Raw genomic sequence first — 23,576 nt, forward strand, 5'->3', positions numbered from 1 at the left:
TCTGTGTACACTCACTGGTAACAACAAGAAAATGTCTTGGGATGGGATTCATAGGGTCTTTAAAATGAAGTTATTTCCTAAGTAATTTATGATTTTTTTTTTATCAAAAGACAGACCACATTGTGACATCTAGGGCATGAAGGAAATTCTAGAGTATAAAAGCAGTTTCTCTGGTCTCGTTTAGCACTTTCTTTACTCATCTCTTATCACATCAAGTTCACACTAAGCAGCAACTGCTAAGAAGGAATCTTGAAGGAATCTTGAATACCAAACCACCTGGGAAGACTGAAACCAATTCCCCCGTTTCCCTAAGTGTGAACATAAAAGGTTTTCTACACAAGATTTGAGACCCTCTGAAAGGTCAGGGTCTTAATTCTAATCTTCATCATTTGATATTTTGTTCCATGTGGGTAATCTAACCTGATGACACATCCTTGTTCATTCCTATGTATTTATATTCAAAGTTATAATATGCCATTATCTAAATATTCTAGATTAATCATTTCACTCATTAAATAACACTTACAAAAATAATTTCAAAATCCACTTACTTGACTCTCTCAAATATTCTCTTCCTCATACGAACAAGTGATTTTCACTAATTTTCTCACTATAAGGAAACCACTCTTCTATGTTGCACCTTACTCTAGAACAGTACCTCTGCATAGCTGAGTAGTACCAACAGATTAGCAATTATGTGTTAAATAACCCCAAACTAGCAAAGCATCATATTCTATGATGCTAAAGCTTTTCCAGAGTTTCAGAGAAAGTCAGAGTCAAAGTAGGGTATTTATTTGTTGTTGCTGTTGTTCTCATTGTCATTTGGTTGGCTTATTGATTTGCTTTGATTTTGTCTTGTTTGCCTTTAGCAGAAAAGACACATTTATAAGATAAAAGGAAAAAGCCATTAAAGAGAATGAGGTTGAAGCTGTGGAACTATTTATAAACCATGATCTTGGAGAAGACACAAGGAATTAAGGTCCAGAAGACAGGAGGAGGAATTGTGCTTGAGCTGAAGGAGAAGATCTCATTCCTTGAGAGTGGATGCAATTCCTCAGGCCATAATAAGAAATTTGGATTTTATTATAAGAGGCGTGGAAAGTCCTTGGGAGTATTTTCTCCAGCAGTATGATCTTTGGGTACGTGGTTAAAATATAACTTTAAAATCCCTTTCAATATTGAGATACATATTCTCTCCATAAATAGACATATTCAAGATACAGGGTGATCTTGCTGTTGTCCACACAAGCTTCTTCCCGTTAACCATATCTAGTGAAATTATTTGAGCTCCTACATCCAGTTACACCCTGGACTTTTCAGCTATGTGTCAATAAATTTTCATTTTTGCCTAAGCTAATTTAGGTTGAGTTTAGTCACTTGAAACTAAGACTCTTAACTAATACCTTGTCCCATTCTTCCAGCAATTTCTCACATGCCTTGATCCTGAGTATTTTCACCATCTGCATCACTTCTTGAACAAGCTCTACTTTGTCCATATACTACTTAAACTGCAGAGATCAGTAATCCAAATGGTTTACACATGAAACAATATACTTATTTTATCACAATGAATATAGTTCATCAACTAATGCACACCAATAAGAAGATAGTGATTTTTTTGGTAGAAATTACCCATATGAGTTAATGCACTAAGCTTAATTTTTTATAACCCCATAAGTGTTTATCACAAGTATTTTTACCAAACTAAGATTTCCCTAATCCTGTAAGTACACAGCTGAGTATTTAGAACAAATGCCAATTATAACACTTATTCCTAGTGATTTGAGAAAAGCATGATTTGGGAATAAGACAGACTTATGTATGAATTCTGATTGTCATCTTCTAGCTCTGTAAATTTAAGTAAACCTTTACCTCAAAAGTCAGTTTCTGTACCTACAAAATGGGGACAATATTCCCCTTATGGTATTGTTATGAAAAATAAATAAGTAAAAAACCAAAAACATTTGTCCCAAAATGCTAACTTCTACACTATCCCTTTTGAGCCCTTTTGTCTAGCTCTTCAAGATGTTTCGTTCCCCAAATCTCTAATGCAAGCAAATCACAATTTCTCCCAGATGTGTACATATCACAAGAGTGATTAAAAGACCCCTAAACTGAGGGTGTAAGAACTCAAGATCCACACAAGCAAAATCAATGACTAAGAAGATTGGATTTGAAATAGGATGTGGTAGGAACTGTAGTAAATTGCCAAGCAAACACTCCATCTAAAGACACCTTCTATTCCACTCCAGCTGATTTTCATCATGGGCAATATGGCAAACTATCCTGATTTCTATAAGAAACAAAGGAATCTGAAGTTTCATTAGGTATCTATTAATTTTGAAATGCTGGCAGAATTCTATTCAAAATTTATTAATTTATTAACTTTATAGTATAATAAAGTTATGTGAATGTGGCTTCTCTCTTAAAATATCTAATTGTACTGTACTCACCCTTATTTTTGTGATGATGTGAGATGATAAGACGCCTACGGGATGGGATGAAGTGAAGTGAATGATTGATGTAGGCATTGTGTTGTACCATTAGGCTATTACTGACCTCATGATCTGTCAGGAAGATCATCTACTTCCAGGCCACAGTTGACTGTGGATAAGTGACATTGCAGAAAGCAAAACCACAGGTAAGGGGAGACTACTGTACTGTTTCCACTGAGATGATCTCCTTGTTTATCAACCTATCTTTACAACCTTCCCATTCTGATTATTGATCTCTCTTGTATTCTCAAGCAGGTCATTTAAGTAGGGTAAAAATATTTTAGAAAACAGGAAAAAACAGAACTTAGCAAACTTTTAGCATATAGAAGGCTATTTCCAAAGGTAAGGTTTTATGATATGGGGAAAATTATTCGACCAATGACATCTAACAAAACGCTGCATTAGAATTGTTGTGACCTCCTAATATATTATTTAGAAAGTATTTTTAGAATTATTTCATACACATATTTTATCTTCAATTAGTCTACAGTCATTTTAAAATTATATATGTATTTTTATCTCCCCACAGAGTTTAATAAACATCTGTCAGGCTGACTGACTCAGAATTACTTCTCAGAATTACTACTAAGAAAATGAAAAACATTTAAAAGCCAAGATTTGTGTATAAGCTAGAATTTACAGCATTACTTTCACTCCAGTCTTTTAGCTATACCTGATAAGGCATTCACATAGAAGCTTTATAAACAAAAAAGAAAACTATTGTTAAATTTTACTAACTATATGGAAGAAAAATTATTAAACAAATCCAGGCTGAACTCAACTACAGATGGTTCCCAACTTATAACATTTCCATTTAGGATGTTTTCCATTTTGTGATAGTTTAAGAGCAATACATATTCAGCAGAAAGTGTACTTGAAATTTTAAATCTTGATCTTTTCTCAGGCTAGCCATAGGCAGTATGATCCTCTTTCATGCTGCTGGGCAGAGACAGCAAGCCACAGTTCCTCGTCAGCTCCATGAATACAAGGATCAACAACCAAGGCACTTACAACCATTCTGCACCCACACCACCATTCTTTTTCCGTTAAGTATTCAAGAAATTACATGATATATTCAACATTTACTAGAAAGTAGGCCTGTGTTAGATGATTATGCCCAACTGTAGGCCAATGTAAGTGTTCTAAACACATTTAAGGTGGGCTGGGCTGAGCTGTGATGTTCTGCAGGTTACGTGTACTAAGTGCATTTTTGACTTCATGATATTTTCAATTTACAATGAGTTTATCAGGATGTAACCCTACTGCAAGGGAAGGAAGGTCTATGTAAAGTAAATAAATAAACTTTGTATCAGTTTGCTACAATATTACACCTCAGTCCAAAGTGTATTAAAAGAATAAGATAACTGCTCTAACAGGAATTCATTTATTTAATGGTGGTTGCTCTAGCAATGCAAAGATTGTTTATCACTTAAATACAAATAAGCATAATTTATCAATGTAACTGATGGAAAAAATGCTACTTTACCATCTGGATAAATGATAAAAGTTATTTCATAAAACAGACTTTAAAAGGAAATGTCATTTTAAAGCAGATTTCTGAGCACAGCATCTACAAATCAAATGTTACTCACACAGTAGTGGTTATAAAATGCCTGCACATTAACCTTCACCTTGTAGAGCTATTTTGTAAAGAATATTCATGAAAAAGAGAGAAGTCACTCAGTATAATAAAATAAAATTGGCAGTCTGTATTTTGTAGATATACTGAAAATAGCAAACATCCAAAGATGTTTTTATTTTTTTTTTTAGTGTTTATTCATTTATTTGGGGGGGGGGGTGGAGAGTGAACATGAGTGGAGGGAAGGGCATAGAGAGAGGGAGAGAAAGAGAATCCCAAGCAGGCTCCACACTGTCAGCACAGAGCTCGATATGGGGCTCGAACTCACAAACTGTGAGATCATGACCAGACCCGAAATAGTCAAACACTTAACCGACTAAGCCACCAAGGTGCCCCTAAATAAAGATGTTGCTTTCAAAAGAGTTTGGTAATTACTAGAAAGCCGAAATAATGGAAACTGAGAAGAGAAAAATGTGAACCCCTGAAATAGGAACTTTGCTAATAATGATACCACCATTTATACAGTATTTTAAGAGAATCACGCAGATAATTGAATGGCAGGGCCAGAATCCAAACCCATGTCTCTAAAAGCATTCCAAGTCCCAGTTTAACAACAACAAAAAAATGTAACATTAAAAGCTTCTATAAGGAGTTCTTCCTATATCCTTTGAAATCTAATCTCTGAAACTTCTAGGTTTCTAGAGTTAATATATTAAGAATTTATTCCTCTGATTTCAAATTATTAAATATCTTTGAAGTTTTACTAAATTTACACATCTTCAAAAAAATCTTTATTCTAGCACTTAAAAATATTCACATATTCATTCCAACAGCTTTATCAGGCTTGGCCGCCCAATAAGTTACATACACACTCAGGCACTTGGAAGGCCACCCAACGGCCCTTTAACTGACCAAGGCAGGGCAAAGTGGCCACTTTCCCACAATTGGACTCCAAGTTCATTTTTCACAAGGACACCTTCCTCAAAATAGGCTGTGGGCAGTTGCAGTTGAACCTTGCCTCTGGATTATGAAACCAGTGAGGTTATCATGATTCTCATGGCTACTTTGATTTCAGAGTGTCTTATTTTTTGAAGTAGAACTTTGTGAATGGAGAGGCTAAGGTACTGCCTTCCCAGTGTGTATGTATGTATGTGTATGTGTGTGTGTGTATCTGTGTGTGTATATGTGTGTGTATATATATATGTATACACACACACACACATATACATATATATACATATATATATATATATATATATATATATGTATGTATGTATTTCAGTAGCATTTTAGATTGTAGGCAAGCAATCAACAGTAAAATACATGTCAGTAACCTGTTCCTGACAGATTATACAGCAGCCCTGGTTCAAGGATTTCTTTCCCTACAAGAATCCTAAGACTGCTTGCTAGTTGATTCTTTGCTTTTTTGGCTATTTGCTGGTTTTGGTGAATTTGCTGTGAACCAGGGAGTGTGCAGTATTTTTAGAGTCAGCCTATGGCTAGGAATATACTTCAACTGTCTTAAAATGAGGTCCCTGGCTCCCTCTAGTACAAAGTCAGGGGATTTGAATTCAACCTGCAATATTCTATTGTAGATCTCTTGGTATGTGCTTGCCTCAAAAGGAGGCATCCCAACTAAAAATTCATAGCAAAGAACTCCAAGGCTCCGGAGATCCACCTTATCATTGCGCATTCTTCCTTCCAACATTTCAGAAGCAGGTAGTCAAGGATACTACACAGTGTGTTTCCCTTGGAGAATGTGGCATGTACTGACCACCCTAATTCTGCAGTCTTAAACAATCCAGCTGATTGTAGGAGCAGGTTCTCCGGCTTAATGTCTCTATGAATAACTCTCTTTGAATGACAGTAAGCAGGGCTTGCTCCTTCTCAGGATGAAGAGAAACATGACAAGCCTCTTAGGAACTCTTTGTCTTCAGTATGCCACCATCAGCAAGATCTAAGAGCTCCTCTAGCAGATCATCCAATGCTAGGGAAGGGTGTAGTGGTCACTTTTGCAATCCTGCCCCCTGAAGATTGGTAAGAGCATCTAGCTCCCTATAGGTTGAGACAGACATGCTAAAAGAGCTAGGACACTAGAAGAATCCTGAGTTTGGGTCAAGGATAAAACAGAAAATAAGAACCTTGAAACTAGAAGATATGACTGCAGGTGGGCAGCAGCATGATTCCTACACAGCCAGGTGAGATGAGTCATATAATATAACAGACTTGAGATTCCCTGACCCCACTTTCAGTAGGCTTCCCTTTCGCACCTAGAATCCATCTTAGGAAGTGAGACAGAAAGGGGATACCCTCGAAAGAGCAGAGAAATAGCACCACTGGGGAGCTGAACTTACACAGCACAATCACTGTAGAGAAGAACGAGATTGTCCCTACAATGTGGGTCAGAAACCCCAGCCAGTAACATCTTGATTCTCACTTTTATTAGTTTGTTTCACTTTCATTTTTATCTAACTCGGTAAAATGGTGTCAAAAATCTCAGTCACCATCCTTGATTCAAAAATCTAAAAGTCATCATTGATTCATCTCTCTCTCTCTTTTTTATCCCCACAGCCAATGTATCACCAAGTTCTGTCTGTCAACCCTCCCTTCTAAATGTAGAAGAAAACTACCCACTTCTCTCCTCCATGGGCAGTATCATCTATTGCCCAGACTACCAGAACAGTCTCCTACAGTATCCTTGCTTAACCGCCTCCGTCTAAAATTCTTTCTCCTTTAAGTATCCAAAGTGCTTAAATTTCTTCAGTAACTCTAATTACAGTTAAAATGAAAAATCAGATCCTTATTGTGGCTTGTGATCTTTGTTTGCCTTACTCCTCAGTATTAGTGTATCTACCCTTCAGCAACACTGACCTCTCTGGTCTTCAAAATGACAAATTATGTTCCTTCACAGAGTCTATGCAGCTGATGTTCTTTCTTCTTGGAAAATTCTAGCTTACAGATCTTTACATGACAAAAAGCTCTTTCTTGTCATCAGGATTGTAACTCCATATCACTCTTTCAGAAAGGATTTCCCCAAGCATCCCATCAAAAGTAGCCCTCTTTCCCCCCAACTTTCCCTCATCTGTTTCTTTATGGGATATAGCCCAGCTATCCCTTCAGAATGTAAGCTCCTTGAAAGCAGGAGTCTTATGTGTGTCTTGTTCACTGGTATACAGGCACTTTGTCAATTTTGTTGAATGAAGTAATGAAAAATGGATAAACAAATGACCTGGGCCACAGAGGAAAATGCTTACCTTCTTTTCATTGCTTCTTTCTCACTGACATTTCTCAAGTCACTCTCAATTTTGCCACCACTAGGCAAAAGGACTAGGAATCAGGTAATGGAGAAAAAAAAAAAAAAAAAAAAAAACCCAGGAAGTATAGCCCCAATGAGCAATATGCAAAGGGTGTAAAGAGCGACTAGGGAAAGAAAAATCTTAATTTAAGAAAGAGAAGAGTAGCCTTCCTCAAATATCAGAACCTCTCAGTGCTGGACTTTCGAGTCAGGAACATAAATGTTAAGTAAGACATGCCCATGTCCTATAAAGTATTGTGTAAATTGTATTTTCTGAGTTGAAATATTTAAAATCCACTAGGAAATATATAACTGGCAAATCTTTCTAAGAGGACTTACAAGAGATCAAAGTGAGGGCTTCTAACTACTGAGTTTTCATGAAGTAGTACAGCCATGTTTTTAATTGACATGAGATGTGCTATGGGATTTCATCTTTTTCACAACTGACAAATAAATTGGCAATCAGTGTAAAGGTGGTCAGAAAAAAAAAATAGATACACTACTTAAATTTCATGCGAAAATGGACCTTAAATGACAGATTTATGAATAAATATCTTTTAGTTAAACTTTAGTTGAAATTAATCTGCTCAAAGAAATCTGAAAAGACGGTGACATAGAGAGTTTTTGTGTAAAACTCTGAGTTTAAAATTATATGCATGTATTCACATAAGTTGATAAGTCAGTGGCTTTTAAGAGAAGTGTGATATAATTATGCATAATATATACTTTTTGTGTACAAAAATTATATTATTTGACTATGCTTGGACTTCTACATAATATGGGAAAAACTTGTTTCTTAAAAAAAGCATATTAACCAGCCTATTAATAATCAGGTTCCTAATGTAGCATCACATTCTGAAATAAAAAAACTACATTCCTGTTATGTTACAGATTAATACTTGTTCTCAGAACTATTTCCAAAAAAGAAAAAAATTCTTACCAGACATAAACTGTGTAATAGAGGATAATTCCATTTGGCTCCAGGGGTGGTTGCCATGACAACTTCACCGTGACACCAGACAACTGTTTTACAGAGAAGCCTTGAGGGGGAGAATCAGGAGCTGAAAAGTTAGGGTAAGGATAATACATTTTATTAAACATATATAAGAGAAGGCTAAAATAGCAATGCACAAAATTTTCACTATAAACATTCTGGTCAATGAATCAGGTGCAGTGCCTTTCCCCACGAGCATGGGAGACTAATTGTTTACTTTCAGAATGAGATGATAAAAAGAGATTTTGCATGGTGGTGTTAGAACATCTGTTTCTGTGATTCAATGGAAAAAAATATTTCATGAGAAAAAAGAACAAGGGGTATGTCACAGTGATTCACCTACTGTTCAAGTACATCTTGGTAAATTATCATCCTCTAGTAAAAATAAAACTACTGGGGTGAATAAATATAATATGTAGTAAAAGTGTTCCTCAAACAATAAAAAGAAGTGGAAAAAAAATCACACATTCAAGAAGTGGTAAAGTGATAAGCATAACACTGGGAGAGCAGTTAAAATGACTGACCTCACAAATAAAAACTACATTCCTCAATTTCAGTTTGTCACTAAACTGTAAAATAGTATCAAAATCTGTTCACTGAGTCTCCAAAATTGAATGGTGACAAAGAAAAGCAAAACAGCACATAAATAATATAGACAGGTTAGGGTCTACTTCTAATTCCACCAGAAGAGTGGAAGGATCTAAATACCTGAGCCATTTTGCACTAAATAAGCTCTACAAAAATTACTACAACCTAGTTAGCTAAGTTTATATTTACATTAGATAAGACATATAGAATGGCATTTCTCAGCTCCTGTGTAACACTACAGTAATGTCTTAGAGCATTAATATACAATTTTGCAATAGAAGGGTATACATTACTAAAATTTTTATCATTGTTATAGTTATATGGAAAGTAAACTCATAGGTAGCTGATAGAAGTTTTAAGAATTTGTTCAGATCTTTGAACAATGTTAATTTATAGATTAGCACATGTACAGATCACTTTTTCCAACAATTTAAAGAAAATGCCACCTGAATTATTTTAAATTCTTTTTTTATTTTCTGAATAATCTCAACCAGAGTTGTATGTGTACATATGCATGTGTAATGTGTATGTATGCTTTTGCTATTTTAGTAACAACGATTTTCCAACACAAAAAATTACTGCGCAGAGAAAAGGTTTATGAGATGAATTCTAAGGAATAATGGTGACAGCTGTATTCATATTTTTATTTGTTATTCTCACTAGCACTACAATAAAAATGCTATCAAATATTGATTATCACAAGAATCCGTATATCACTTGGAGATGTCTAGTTCCCAAGATATGAATTACTTCTGAGAACTCTTTCATTTGTCAAAACAAAAGCCTATGATATTTTCCCTAACATCTTTGTAAAACTTAACCTTCGTTTATTGTTGGAAAAAAGGATTTCAATCAAAAATAGCACTGATAGAATATAATCTGTTGTAACTAAGTATTTCTACTCTATAATATGCTTTAAGACTATTATGTCAAATATCAGATCATTCTAAGTGTTTTATTTTTAATTTCAGTATATCCTTGGGTATTTTCCTTTTTACGTGAAACATTTTATTGCTAACTAAATATAATTAACATGTCTATCTAAACAAAATACTATATATCTACTATAGCAAGCTAAGTTTTAATCATTTTGGCATTTGTATTCTGAAACACAATCTAAAAAATAATGAAATTGGTGCAGGGGATTAAGAGGTACAAACTTTTAGTCATAAAGTAAATTAAAAAAATTATTTTAAAGAAAGAGGAAAATTAGAATATATAAATGCAATGATATCTTTTGCAATCTGTCCAATTCATCATAACAAAGCATATGAGAATAGGTGAGACGGGTATGCATAAGACTCTTTCTCCTCCTGGTATGGTCTTTCCTAACTCTCATCTTCCCTCAGGTCACATCTTAGACTTAACTTCCTCATCTACACTTCTTCTACCTCAGTAACTAACATGCCTCTTATTGTCCTGAGGAGTAATTTGGGGGAAATATTAAAGTTATAAAAACTATTTGTCTATACACTTATTGAATTTAGAACTCTGCCACTGAGCTGCAAGTTTCATGAGGACAACGAGCACCTAATACCCAAAATACAAAGCATCTCAGTCTTTTATCCATTCTTGATTTGTCATAATTTTTCAATAAAGGGGTCCTATTCTTCACCCCATTCATTAGTAATTGTATCAGTGACTTGACCAGACACTTAGATGCTAAGTTCACTATGGTGATTTGCCATGGTAACTTTAACAGTCCAGGTAATTCAGATGCACTGTAGAGTTTGAAACAATTGATTTAAGTGGTAAAAAGCTCTGTCTTCTTGGAATATATGTTCACTACTGGTTTAGATTCCTTCATATAAGATCTCGAATTCTTACCATCAGGACTATTTCATTAAATTAGGGGTGGGGAAGTGGGTACTATGTCCAGAAGGGCATTGCATAAATTATCTAGTACCTCTTTCTTAGGCATTGTCTAAGATGGAAATAAAGAGCTAACCCCCACTCTGTTCTAGCCTTTAACAATTGTCCCATTGGAAAGGATGTTTTATTAGTTAATTTTCACTTTATTTCAGCACAAAGAACTGAATTATGACAAAAATTAAAAGTTGGACAGGTGAACTTTGATGGAGAAATAAGCATAATAAGTAGAGGTAATGACTAGGGAAGACCAACCCATGAGAGGACTTAGAACCTGGGACAAATCAGAGCAGCCCACTTGGACACTGATGAAATAATTTCATAGAGAGAAAAATAGGGAAGGACCTCAATTGGGAGAAGAAGGCTCCAAAGACCATTACTTTGAGTAAAATAAGAACAATGCAAGAAAAGTCTTCCTTCTGCTAGACATATATAACGCACATATTGTCCTGGTGTATGACTAGAAACATGCACAGAATGCAACTGAACTTCAAGATGGAAAAACTTGAAAGAGAGGGGGGAATAAAGATATCCTGAAAACACTTATGATACACCCAGGCCCAACTCTCATGGCAATAGGACTTCCTTTTGTAGAAATAAAAATAAAAATAACAGTGTCAAATATATACAATGTATAAAACATAAAATGCAAATCCAAATCCCAAATATATTCCTCAAAAGTAATTTTCTTAGCGTGATATATGCCTAGAACTTGGTGAGGTACCAGTGTAAAGTGGTCTCAGTAGTAAAGTTGATTTTATTCAGGTTTAGGAAAAGATATGTTTAAATATTCAATATTTAATAAGGCTATTAACATTCAGGAATGGCATCTTGGAAAATTACATACAGAAACCTAAAAACTGGCCTGAACTCATTATCAAGCTAGTCCTAATACAGTAAAAAAAAAAAAAAAAAAAAAGGGAGGGGGGGAGGTTGCAGGTTGACATAACAGAATCTACTACAAAACTGATGTAAATGTCTATTCTTATGAACATTAAAGTTGAAAAACACAGCCATAACATACATTAGTTTATATTCAAACCATTCAAACTGAAATTTTAGCCTTAAAAACTGCCATGAAAAAATATTACTGATTTTTTACAGAGCACAGATGACTTGAGCATCAAAGAAGAACATTTTATACCTGATTTTATTGAACATAAAGCTGACTTTGCTAGCTTCTTTTACTCTGTGACAGTGAAATTTCTGTATAATGCTGACATGCACATAACTGATACCCAAATCTAAGAGAATTTTCACATTATATCTTCATTTTATGTACATGTTTTTTTTTTTGAAATGTGATGGATTCAAAACATATCAGGATCCGCTACTGTATTTACCATCCTCTTCAGTCAGTATACTTATGGGTGCGCTCCGAACTCCTTCACCCCTGAGTGTACTAGCAGACACCTCAATCTTGTATTGGGTATATTTCTTCAGTCCTAAAAAGAAATAACATAGCTAAGTTAAGACTTATAAAATATCCTTTAATAATAGGCAAGAAGGAAACTATGAAATGACTCTTAATCTTCCAAAAGTAAAAATTAAATGAAAATGTACTTCTTTCAAATAGTAAGTCCTATTACAAAGACAAAATGGTATAGGATAAGGTCACAAAGGATTGACTTTGAGTATTCTTTCATGTGACTGTAATAAACTCCTAGTTTATTTAACCAAAAAGCCAGTATTGTCATACTCTGTACAAAATGAATCCTACTTACCACTTATAATATAAAAGCAAGCTAATATTTTATAACCACATTGTCAGTACAAATATAAATGTACAACATTAAATATTATTTTTACCTTTAATGCTTTGGGTCAAAGAGGTTGTATTTATAGCTCTTTCTTCATTTCCACTACTTTTCCTGATGTAAATTGTATATTTTTGTATGATTCCATTAGGACTACTTGGGGGAAGGAACGATAGCTCAATCTCTCCAGAAGATATATTTTTGTAGGTAACATTTTCTGGTGCACTATCGGGCACTGGGAAAAAACAAAAATATAAATGCATAAAATAATTCCATCCTAAAAATATATTCTTAAAAAAATCTATTTTGCTGAAGTTTTTAGAAATTTTTTTTAATGCTTATTTATTTTTTGACAGAGAGAGACAGAGCATGAGTTGGGGAGGGGCAGAGAGAGAGGGAGACACAGAATCTGAAGCAGGCTCCAGGCTCTGAGATGTCAGCACAGAGCCCAACATGGGGCTCGAACCCCAGACCGTGAGATCATGACCTGAGCTGAAGTCAGACACTCGACAGACTGAGCCACCCAGGCACCCCATTTTGCTGAAGTTTTGATCCAAGTACACTAGAATATGTTCATAAGAACATTCACTAGAGTGTAATTGTAATAAACATCCTAAATGGAATAAGATACGCATAACTTATACACTTAAAACTGTATAGAAAAAATTTTATCTCAAAAGAAATTCATACTATGATTCTACAAAATAATGCTTATAGATGATATTTTTATTAAAATATTTGAGATGGTATTAAGCTATTGCTGAGGATCATACAGATGGAAAAAAAAATTGAAAAACACCTAAAAGTCAATTCTGCCTTTCATTAATAATAATAATATATAAAACATTAATAATTAGTTTTGTGTATAACGTATGACAAGGCAAGGAATCCTTCCTAAGTATAATGTTGCACATTATGATCTGTCAGGAAAACAGTCTCCTAAGGATATAGGATATCGTTAAATAAAATACTAGTTTGATGTATCTACTAATGTTCTTATTGTATTGAATTCAATGGTCACAAAAAGTTTCTCCACATATGTTCAAACACTAATACTACATGTGGGATTCTGATTCTGGTAAATATTGAAATAGATACCCTACACTGAATGACTATATTAATTAAAACAATTAAAACCCTTCATAAAATTAAAACAAACTTTTCTTTAAAGGAATTGAAGAGTTGACAACAAAACTGGAAATCTGTGGTGGCCAAAAAGCAAAAGCAAAAAAAAAAAAAAAATTAAATTACACATACACAAAAACACAGTAAAAACAGGTATTGTGAAATGGAAGCTGGTACTAATGCCAGCTTTGTCTTGAAGGGTACTGGCCAATCCTGGTGAGGTTGAGTTTTTGCAAAACAGCTATGCGGAGTGCCAGATAAAGAACCGAAAGACTTGGGCCAACAGAAGAGTAAGGGATATCCCTGCATAATAAGCTGGAAAGCCAAAAGAATGCAACTTCAACCATGTTAGTGGACAATTCCAGGGGGTACCTTGAATTCTTCTGCAGAGTACCACAGAATTCAGTGTGAGTGGTAGCTGCTGTTCTTGTGCAATATGGTATGTTCACCAGGGAAAGGGGAGTGAGAAGTAAACCCACCATGCAAAAGAGGACAGAGGAGAATTTTTTTTCTCGCTGCTCTCTGGATAAAGATGCAAAAAAGAAAAAAAAATTATGCAGTTTTGGAAGTGCATGCCTATTCCTATGAGTCTATGTGGCTCAAATCCATGCTACCTAGATAGCCTGAAAAAACGTTCACTTCAGAATTTAAATGAAAATGAATCTGTAATCCTGAGTTGCTATTATTCAAAAGCCACTAGCAGAAGCAAACATAAATCCTCTCCGAAGGAACTCAACTTCAACTCAGGCCACATAAATTTACCACAGATAAATTTCAAGGAAAATGTGCTGACTGATAGCAAATCAGGCACCAATAAAGACAGCAAAGAAAACAGAAAAACAAAAACAAAAACAAAAAACCCTGTCTCTCTCTGTCTCTCTCACTCTCTCTCTCACACTCTCTCTCTCTCTCTCTCTCTCTCTCACACACACACACACACACATACACAGAGACTTCAAAAGACTTCAGATATTGAAATTACCAAAGAATAAATATATGAATGCCTAATGTATTTCAAGAGATCAAACAGATTTGAAAATATGAGCAAAGAATTATTCTTTAGATAATAATAAATGATGCATATAGCCAAGCAGATTTGAAAGAGAACCAGACAGGCCTTCTACAATAGAAAAACAAAATAACTGAAATTAAAATTATTTTAATGTATAAAAGAGCATATTAGATAGAGATGGAGAGAAATTTAGTGAAAAGAATGACAGTATTGAAAAATTATCAACAATGGAGCTCAGAGGAAAAAAATACAGAAAATGTAAAGAGCAGATAAGAGACATGAAGCATATACTGAAGGAGCTTAAGATAGATAACAGAAAGGAGGAAGAAGAAATATTTCAAAGGATAATGGCTGAAATTCTGAAAAATGTTGAAAGATATCAAAGTTCAGGACAAGGAATCTCAATAAGCTCCAAGCAGGAAAATATTTTTAAACAATCATATTTAGACACATCATTGTAAAAGTACAAATAACAAAGTAGAGAAGATCTTAACAGCACCAGAAACAAAACAAAACAAAACAAAACAAAACAGATCATCTACATAGGAATGACAATTAGACTGACAATTGACCTCAACTGAAAAATGAGAATTCTATCCCCAGAAAAATTAACAAGAGCAGATAAAAACATATTCCGATGAACAAAACCAGAAAATCCTCAATGAATGAAGTTATAAACAATGCATTTTAGGCAGAAAAATATTTACTGGAGATGAAAAACCACAGTTGCAAAGATAATGGTTTAAAAATTGCCTGCATGGGAACAATAACAGTAATGACTAATTTGAGGGGTTAAACAACATAAACTAACGACATAAACATTATTGCCATTATAAAGTCCTATTATAAGAATGTTTCCTTTCAGGGGCGCTTGGGTGGCTTGGTTGGTTAACTGTCATACTTTGGCTCAGGCCATGATCTCATGGTCGTGGGTTTGAGTCCTGCACTGGGCTATCTGCTGCCAGCACAAAACCCACTTTGGATCCTCTGTTCCCCCCCTCCGCCCCTCCCCAGCTCATTCTCTCTCTCTCTCTCTCTCTCTCTCAAAATAAATAAACTTTAAAAAAGAGTATTCATTTCAAAAGAAAGAATTGAACCTATATATTGGCACTCAATATATAATAGATATTTAAGTTGCTACTAGTAAATTTAACGAAGCAGAAAAACAAAATTCAAAAGCCTTGAAAATGTGGATGCAAAACCACTTGTCCCCACTTGTTACCTGTTATGAAGTGTATTTCATCTAAGGCACACTTAATAGGAAAAACTGATGGAAGAATATTGATATTTCTAAAACTTTGGGAAGAATTGTAATTTAATACATAGTTTAATGTAGCAATATAATTCTGCACAATATAATGTTTTTGCATACATTCAAAATTTCTAGTTACCTTCTCAAGCCAACCCATTACATTGAGAAAAATTCTCAAAAACTACTCTGAATGCTTTCTCAACCTTCTGGCTCTAAGAGAAATATTGGACCTTCTGAGAACATTATATTTTACCACTCTTGGGTAACAGGTAATCATTGTTTTTCTCCTACAACCCCTATAACGATAGAACCTGGGAGTTGAGTAGCTGTATTTATTGCCCATCTTTGCCATATCCAGATCATTTCTCCTTCCTTCTTCCTGAAGAACTCTTGTGCTACCCCTCCTTAAGACAGTCATCTAGTGATACCATGCCACTTCTTCAAACATCTTAAAATTTTAATCACCTAAGAGGGGAGGAGGGGAGGAGGAGGGGTTAAATAGGTGATGGGGATTAAGGAGTGCACCTGTCATGATAAGCACTGGGTGATATATGGAATTGTTGAATCACCATATTGTACATGTGAAACTAATATAACACTTAATGTTAACTAAGTAGAATTAAAATGAAATCTTAAAAAAAAAAAAAAAAAGAAGAAAAATTTATCACCTAGATGACTGGACTGACTTTCTACCAGTCTTAAAAGATGTCAACATCAATGTAAATGATCTTTCCAATTCTCTGGACTCTGTATTCCTTGATCTCCATAATTCCAGTTTTTCCTCCACCTCACTTTAACCACTAGCTTTTATGGCAATACCTGAGATCTTGTTATTACCGGTATTCCTTTCTTTGGCAACAGTTTATTGTATTGGCACTCCAAAAATTCTTTGTATTGACACTCCAAAAATTCTTTAACCCTCATCCAATCTTCATGGTTCATCATCTCCCTTATGTCCTCATCTCCCTACTTACTTGGGCCAGAATCCATTGCCTGCCAATAAAACCAGTCCCTAGCAATCTCCATCAACTCCTTTTTCCATCTTGCTTTCCAGCAAAATTCCAATTCAGGTTAAACCAATTTCATTGCTAGTTCCAGATCTGCAGCGAACAGCTGAAAATGTCTGAACAAAACAAAACTCCAGCTAACAAGCCTTATTTAAATTTAAACCTCAAATTTCAAATGAATCTTTTCCACTGCCCAGCAGCCTCTATTTTACTTTAGTCAGTTCAGTCTCCCCTTCTGTTACGTATGTTTTTCACCATCTTTTCTGTCCACCATCATCCAATATCACTCCCCGTCTTATTCAAAGCTAATAAACTTGCTTCTCACTTCATTGAGAAAATAATAACACTCAGAAAAAAACTACATTATCTTCTTACCACCAATTTCCCTTTAACTGCCTTCTCTACTTAACTCCCTTCAAAGTCCTAGCCCTGCATTTCTTCTTTATTTAAATTCCAGTTTGTTAACATACAGTGTAATATTAGTTTCAGGAGTAGAATTTAGCGATTCATCACTTACATACAACACCCAGTGTCTTCCTTAATACCCAACACCCATTTACACCATCCCCCTCCCATCTCCCCTGCAGTAACCTTTGTTCTCTATAATTAAGTTTGTTCTTAATTAATAGAGAGCAGTTTGTTCTCTATAATTAAGTCTGTTTCCTGGTTTGCCCTGTCCCATGTTCATTTGTTTTGTTTCTTTAATTCCACATATGACTAAAATCATATGGCATTTATCTTTCTCTGACTTATTTCATTTAGCCTAATACTCTCTAGCTCCATCCATGTCATTGCAAATGGCAAGATTTCACTCTTTTTGATGGCTGAGTAATAGTCCATTGTATATATACCACTTCTTTATCCATTCATCAGTCAGTGGATATTTGCCTGGCCCTCCACTTCTGTGGTAGATTCTATTCTATCTAGTCTGAGACTTTAGAACTGAAGTTATTCCCCCTCTGTCATGTTAATGATTTTTCTCTCTGTGTTGAATTATTCCTATATTGTAAATATGTGAAAACACACACATTATATCACAGCAAAAGAAAAAAAAAGACTATTGATTCTCTTTGTCCTTTCAACTATTGCTCCATTTTGGCCTGTATGTCGTATCAAAATTCCTCAAAATCTGCCTTTACTCATTTTCTCCACTTTTAATGTTTTTAATGTATCATTCTGTCTTAATCTCACTTTAGTTAGGCATTTTCCCCCATTTTTTCCATGAAACCCACTATCATGAAGTCATCAGTGATCTCCATATTGCCATACCACTAATTAATTGTGTGCCCTCCTCTTCACTCTGACCAGAATTGGACCTAAAAAATAAATTCCTTCTACTTGAAAATATTTATTCACTTGCCTTACACAATCTTCTCTGCTTTTCCTCTTACCTCACCACTGCTCACTTCTGCTTAGTCCTTGACTAAGTCCTCTCGACTTCCCAAAGTCTATAGGTGCATAGGACATAGGTGTATAGGTGTAGTCTATAGGTGTATAGGACAAGTCTATAGGACATAGGTGTATGTCTTCTTTCCATCTCTATCTACACTCCCTCTGATGTGACTTTATCTCATCCCTTGACTTTGAATACCAGAGATATGGCAATTCATTCAAATTGTATATTCAACTCTGGATTCTTCCTGTGAGTTTCAAACTTACATATCCAATTGCCTTAATGACAGGTACTCAGATATTTAAAACATGGTCAAAACAAAACTGAATTTCCTCCAAACTGACCTTTTCTCCAGGCTTCCCTGTCTCAGTAAATGGTACCAATATAATAGGGAAAGAATAGGATAAAATAGGCAGAAAGGGAAAGATTAGGACCTGAGGCCCCTGGGTGGGGAAAAGCACATACAATGGAACAATGCTGGGAATGCCTTACCACAGCAAACCCCCTAGGGCATAAGGTTCCTCTTAAGAATGTAACAGACACCACCTACTACCCCGCAGGTTTCTCTCAGGAATCTGATAAAAGACCTGACTAAAAATAAATAGTAGACCATAAAAATCTATGACCCAAAGGAATGGTGTAGCCATAGACCACCCCCCTCACCTAGAACTATCAAGCCAGTAAGGGTGGAGCCTGGAGCCTGAGCAGGTACAAGGGGGAAGGGTGGGGGCAGGAGGGTGGTGACCAGAACCTTATAAAACAAGGACCTTTGCCTATAGTCAGGGACATTCACTTTCGAATGTCCCCTCTCAGTAAAGACAGCTTCCATACTATTCTTTCTTTCTAATCTTATACTCTATTAAACTTTTGCTGGCTGCTCATTTTGTGTCCACCTCTTCATTCTTCGAAGCCATGAGACAACAAATCGCAGGTATTGTGCTAAGTAATACTGCAACGCCACCATTCACCCAGATATTCCAACCAAACACCTAGTAATTAAGCGTGATTTTTTTCCTTCACTCCCAAATCCAACATAGTCAGGAATGATCTTCCAAAACTGCAAATCATATCATGTTCTTGTCATAATTCTTCAATAGCTACCCATTACAATTAAACTCCAAACCTCTTAGAATGACACCCAAAAATCTGCACAGTCCACCTTTGCCAGGTTGTCTCTCCTCATCTGCTAATTCTCTCCGCATAACTCAGATTACTCCAAGGAAAGAAAGGCTCTGCTCTTCCTCAACCACATACAGTATCTTTCTACTTTAGGAACTTCAGGCTATTGCTATTCTCCTTCTGAAGCATTTTTCTTCCTTAATCTCATCTAGTTTACTCCTACAGATTGTTAATGTCTCCAGGCAAATACAGTTTCTTCAGACAGGACTTCTCTCAGTCCTCTACCTCAAATAGCCTGCTTACTAATCAATACTAATCAATACTAATCAGCCTGCTTAATTCTCTCTTCTTTCCCTGATTTTCTTTTCTTCCTAGAATACACTGGTACCAAAATCATATATAGCATTTGTTTACTGTAAAACTTCTAGAATGTTAAGTTCCAAGAAAGTAGGGATTTTCTCTTACTCACTGCTGCATCTACAATGCATATGATATGGAAACCACAAAAACCTGTTCAGGGAATAAATAAATATGTTCAACTGGACATAAAACATATTTAAAAACAAGAGAGAAATTCAAAGCTAAGCAAAACAAGTAAGATTGAAGTGAATAGCTCTTTAATTGCAAGAAAAAAAGGATTTAGTAATGCTACGCTTGAACTTAATAACTCAGTATAACTTTTGATTTTGAAAAATTCTCATTGGAATTTGCTAAGTTGTCCCTCTGGATTTGCATGCCTATCACCAGTAGTCAGAATATAAATATGCATCCCTGACCTCAGGCTGATATCCTTTGCATTTTTATTCATTTATCCTTAGGGGATAACCAGTGCTGGGTTCAGGGGAAATAAAGAAGACAGACTTGATGACTTACTGATTTGGGAGAGTAATGATGCACTTAGAGTTTTCCGAACTAGCACAGTGTGTCCAATTGGAGAAGTATTGTGTAAAATAGATAATTCATGAATAAAAAGTAATTGTTACAAACAGTTGGAATAAGCTAAATCTATTTAAAAAATAAAAATAAGAAACAAGTTTGTTCACAATGATCTGAAAAGAAGAAGTGGGAAGTTACCTTGAGTGTGCCTAAAAATTGTTGTTTGGCATACACAGTTTTAATATTATGTAGAAAAATTTTTAAATGCTATTCATTATAGAGTCCTATACAAAATTTTGATCAACATATAAGTTACTACCCATTAGTGGTCATTACCCCAAATCAGACATATTCAAGGCATTTTGTTAAAGGCTTAGTATAAAGTTATATCTTAAAAAGGAAAGAGAATACACAGAGAACCTCAAAAGGTAATTTGTATGAGAACTTAAAGTTCTTTATGTGATTATTGAACTCTGTAAAAAAGCATGAATTGATTTCATTTCTTTGTCAACTGCACATACTTAACACACACACACATACACAAACACTCATGAGATCAAACGTATTGAGCTTTTCTGCTTGAACACAAGGGTATTTTACTTCTAGGCATTAGTAAACTCTGATTCCCCAATCAAGAGAAATATGTGAACAAATTATTTATTTATTTTACCCAGCAGCATTAACACATTGCTAACTACATCCCTCAATTTCTCATGAAACAATATTGAAAAGAGAGTTCTTGTTTTTTTATAATACCAGTAGAGGAAGAATTTATTTAATAAGAATAGGAAGCCTTGGTAACAGATAGACAGTTGTTCTTGAATACATCTTGCTTCAAATGACACGTTGAGACTACTCAAAATTTTAGCTTCCTCTTTTGCAAAAAGAGCTAAAACTGGTGTAGCAAACATACTATAGAAAAAGTCACTAATGTAGACTTCATTGTCCACCATTTCCATCTAGATGAAGAATGCGAAGACATCGAGAGTATCCTAACTCAGATCAGAGAGCTAGAAATTAGAAGTGTGGACATTGAACATTATGCCCTATTATTAGACCTGTTTTGCTTCTGAAGAGTCTAGTATCAAAATGACCCTTTACTCACCCAAATGGGTGAGCTAGTGAGCCACGGTGTAAGTTATTTCCTTCTTTATTTTTCTCCTTCACTCTGGAGGCTTGAAATGATCAGCAAGCTTACCTCCAAGTCCCAACATTACTTCTCATCTACTCTGATTTTTGAGTCATTTCACTCAAGTATTTCTAGGTCTCCACATCTATGTATCTAGGGTTCTATGTATTTTTCTAAGATACATTCTAAAACTAATATTCTCACTTTTAACTACATGTCAAGTTAAATTCTTACATTCACTTAAGGTTTATTATCCCTGCCTTTGAATTAAGATCAGACAACAGAAAATAAAATGAAAGTTAAATTAATTTTCCAATACTAAGTAAAAGATTGAATGCATGTAATAATTAGCAAACAACAACAAAAGATTATTGTATAGATAATCATTAAGATAAGATGTTCTTGATGCTGTGACCATTTAAGTAGTGAAGTATCTGATAAGCATTCGTGCATATAGTGATTGTTTAATATCATAACAGTAACTTTGAAACTTACTTTCCTTCCTCGTCTTATGCAGAGCCCAAGCAACAAAATACTACTGCCAACAGTTAACAGAGAGACCCTAGATATATTCTATAATTTAGCAACTTTATCAATGGCTTCTAAAACAGATTGTACTGTGAAAGGAAATAGGCTTTCCAGTCTGACGAATTTGGGTTCCAATTCCAGCTTCATCACTTACCAGCTGGGTGACCTTAAGCAATTAAATATCCACCAATTAATTTTAACTTTAGGAGGTCAGAAATTCATTTTCCTTTACAGTGCTATATTCCCAGTAGGGCTTGGCATATTACAAATATTTACTGAAGGGATGAACCCTTCAGACCTGTTTTTCATTAGGCAATGAAGATAATAATATCTTAACGCTTTATTATAGAATTAAAAAGGTACATTTCATGAAAGCCAAAGGCAGAGCCCAGTGCACTTTGCAGGTGTCTAAAATATGCTTGTTTCTTTCCTTGACTCAGTGTAAACTATAAAGCTAGATCAGGTAAAGAGGAGATTTTTTTTCTTAAAAAAAATACTTACTTTAGGTACAATATCTTTAATAAAAGCAATGAAACATGCCCATATACAGTTTAACATCAATTAGATTTCACCTTCAGGGATAACTCTTAAAGCTATAAAATGTTCCTTTCATTACTCTTTCATTTCTGCAATTACAACTATTGTCATTCTCTATGGGCTCTTTTGTGTCATCTCATTTTATTAATTTCAGTGACCAGTCTCAAGAAGGTGCTCGTGGTCAAAGATAAGTTGCTTTACTAGGTACCTAGATCCTCAAGGTTAGAGACGGGGCTGCACATATAGCATCTGGATGAACCATGTGAAATTGCTGATATTTGGCCATTTATGACCAATAGGAATAGTAATTCTACACGGTTCAATGAGTAACTATTCAATAAATATTTAATTTTTTAAAAGTAGGAACAAAACAGTAACTTTGCATTTAGTTATTAATTCTCAGCATAAATTACAGAGTTGGCTTAAGAGTGATGCTCCAATTATACAATTATAAACATAAAATAAACAAAAAACTAAGCCAATATATGATTTTAAACATAAAATAAACAATAAACTAAGATCAGGCAAAATAGCAAATATGCTATTTGTACTTACATCACTGAAACTGAAACACAAGTGCATAATTCCTTGCTTCCATGATTTCCTTTAGAAGGGATACTCCCTCCCCTCAGCCCAGAGACTTTGATAACATCCATTCTACCCTACTCTTTAAGATCCAGGTCAAATGCTACCTCCTGCACAAGGCTTAACCAGGCATGAGCTTCCTGGCTCCCACTCTGCATCTCTTTCTATATATATACCTCATTGGCGCAGAGGAATCTATTCTTATGAGTGTGTCTCTGCTTTAACCTAATTTGAAAGCATGTGGTTATTCAACTCCAATTTTACAGGCTCATTGAAAGAATCTTTGGTTTCTCAAGGTCTTTCATTCGAAAAACTCACTGGTACTATTTTGGAGTTCCTGTATATGTAAATTAGACTTTAAAATTTTACACAGTAAGCCTTTTCCCATACCTCACCAGAAAACAACAACAACAACAACAACAACAACAACAACAAC

General features: G+C 34.9%; 1 protein-coding gene across 4 annotated transcripts in view; it reads right to left on the reverse strand.

Annotated features, from left to right (window-relative positions):
- Positions 1 to 23,576, reverse strand: part of PTPRQ (protein tyrosine phosphatase receptor type Q) — a 206,695-nt gene that overhangs the window by 145,063 nt on the left and 38,056 nt on the right. For all 4 annotated transcript variants that reach the window (XM_053894769.1, XM_053894770.1, XM_053894768.1 and 1 more), the window contains 3 exons: positions 12,630 to 12,812; positions 12,164 to 12,265; positions 8,310 to 8,430 (listed from right to left, as the gene is read on the reverse strand). In XM_053894769.1, coding sequence (XP_053750744.1) covers positions 8,310 to 8,430; positions 12,164 to 12,265; positions 12,630 to 12,812 — 406 coding nt within the window. The remainder of the gene's footprint in view (positions 1 to 8,309; positions 8,431 to 12,163; positions 12,266 to 12,629; positions 12,813 to 23,576) is intronic.

This window comes from Panthera pardus, unplaced genomic scaffold (assembly GCF_024362965.1).
Source record: "Panthera pardus isolate Hobbes unplaced genomic scaffold, ASM2436296v1 HiC_scaffold_6, whole genome shotgun sequence".
NCBI lineage: Eukaryota > Metazoa > Chordata > Mammalia > Carnivora > Felidae > Panthera > Panthera pardus.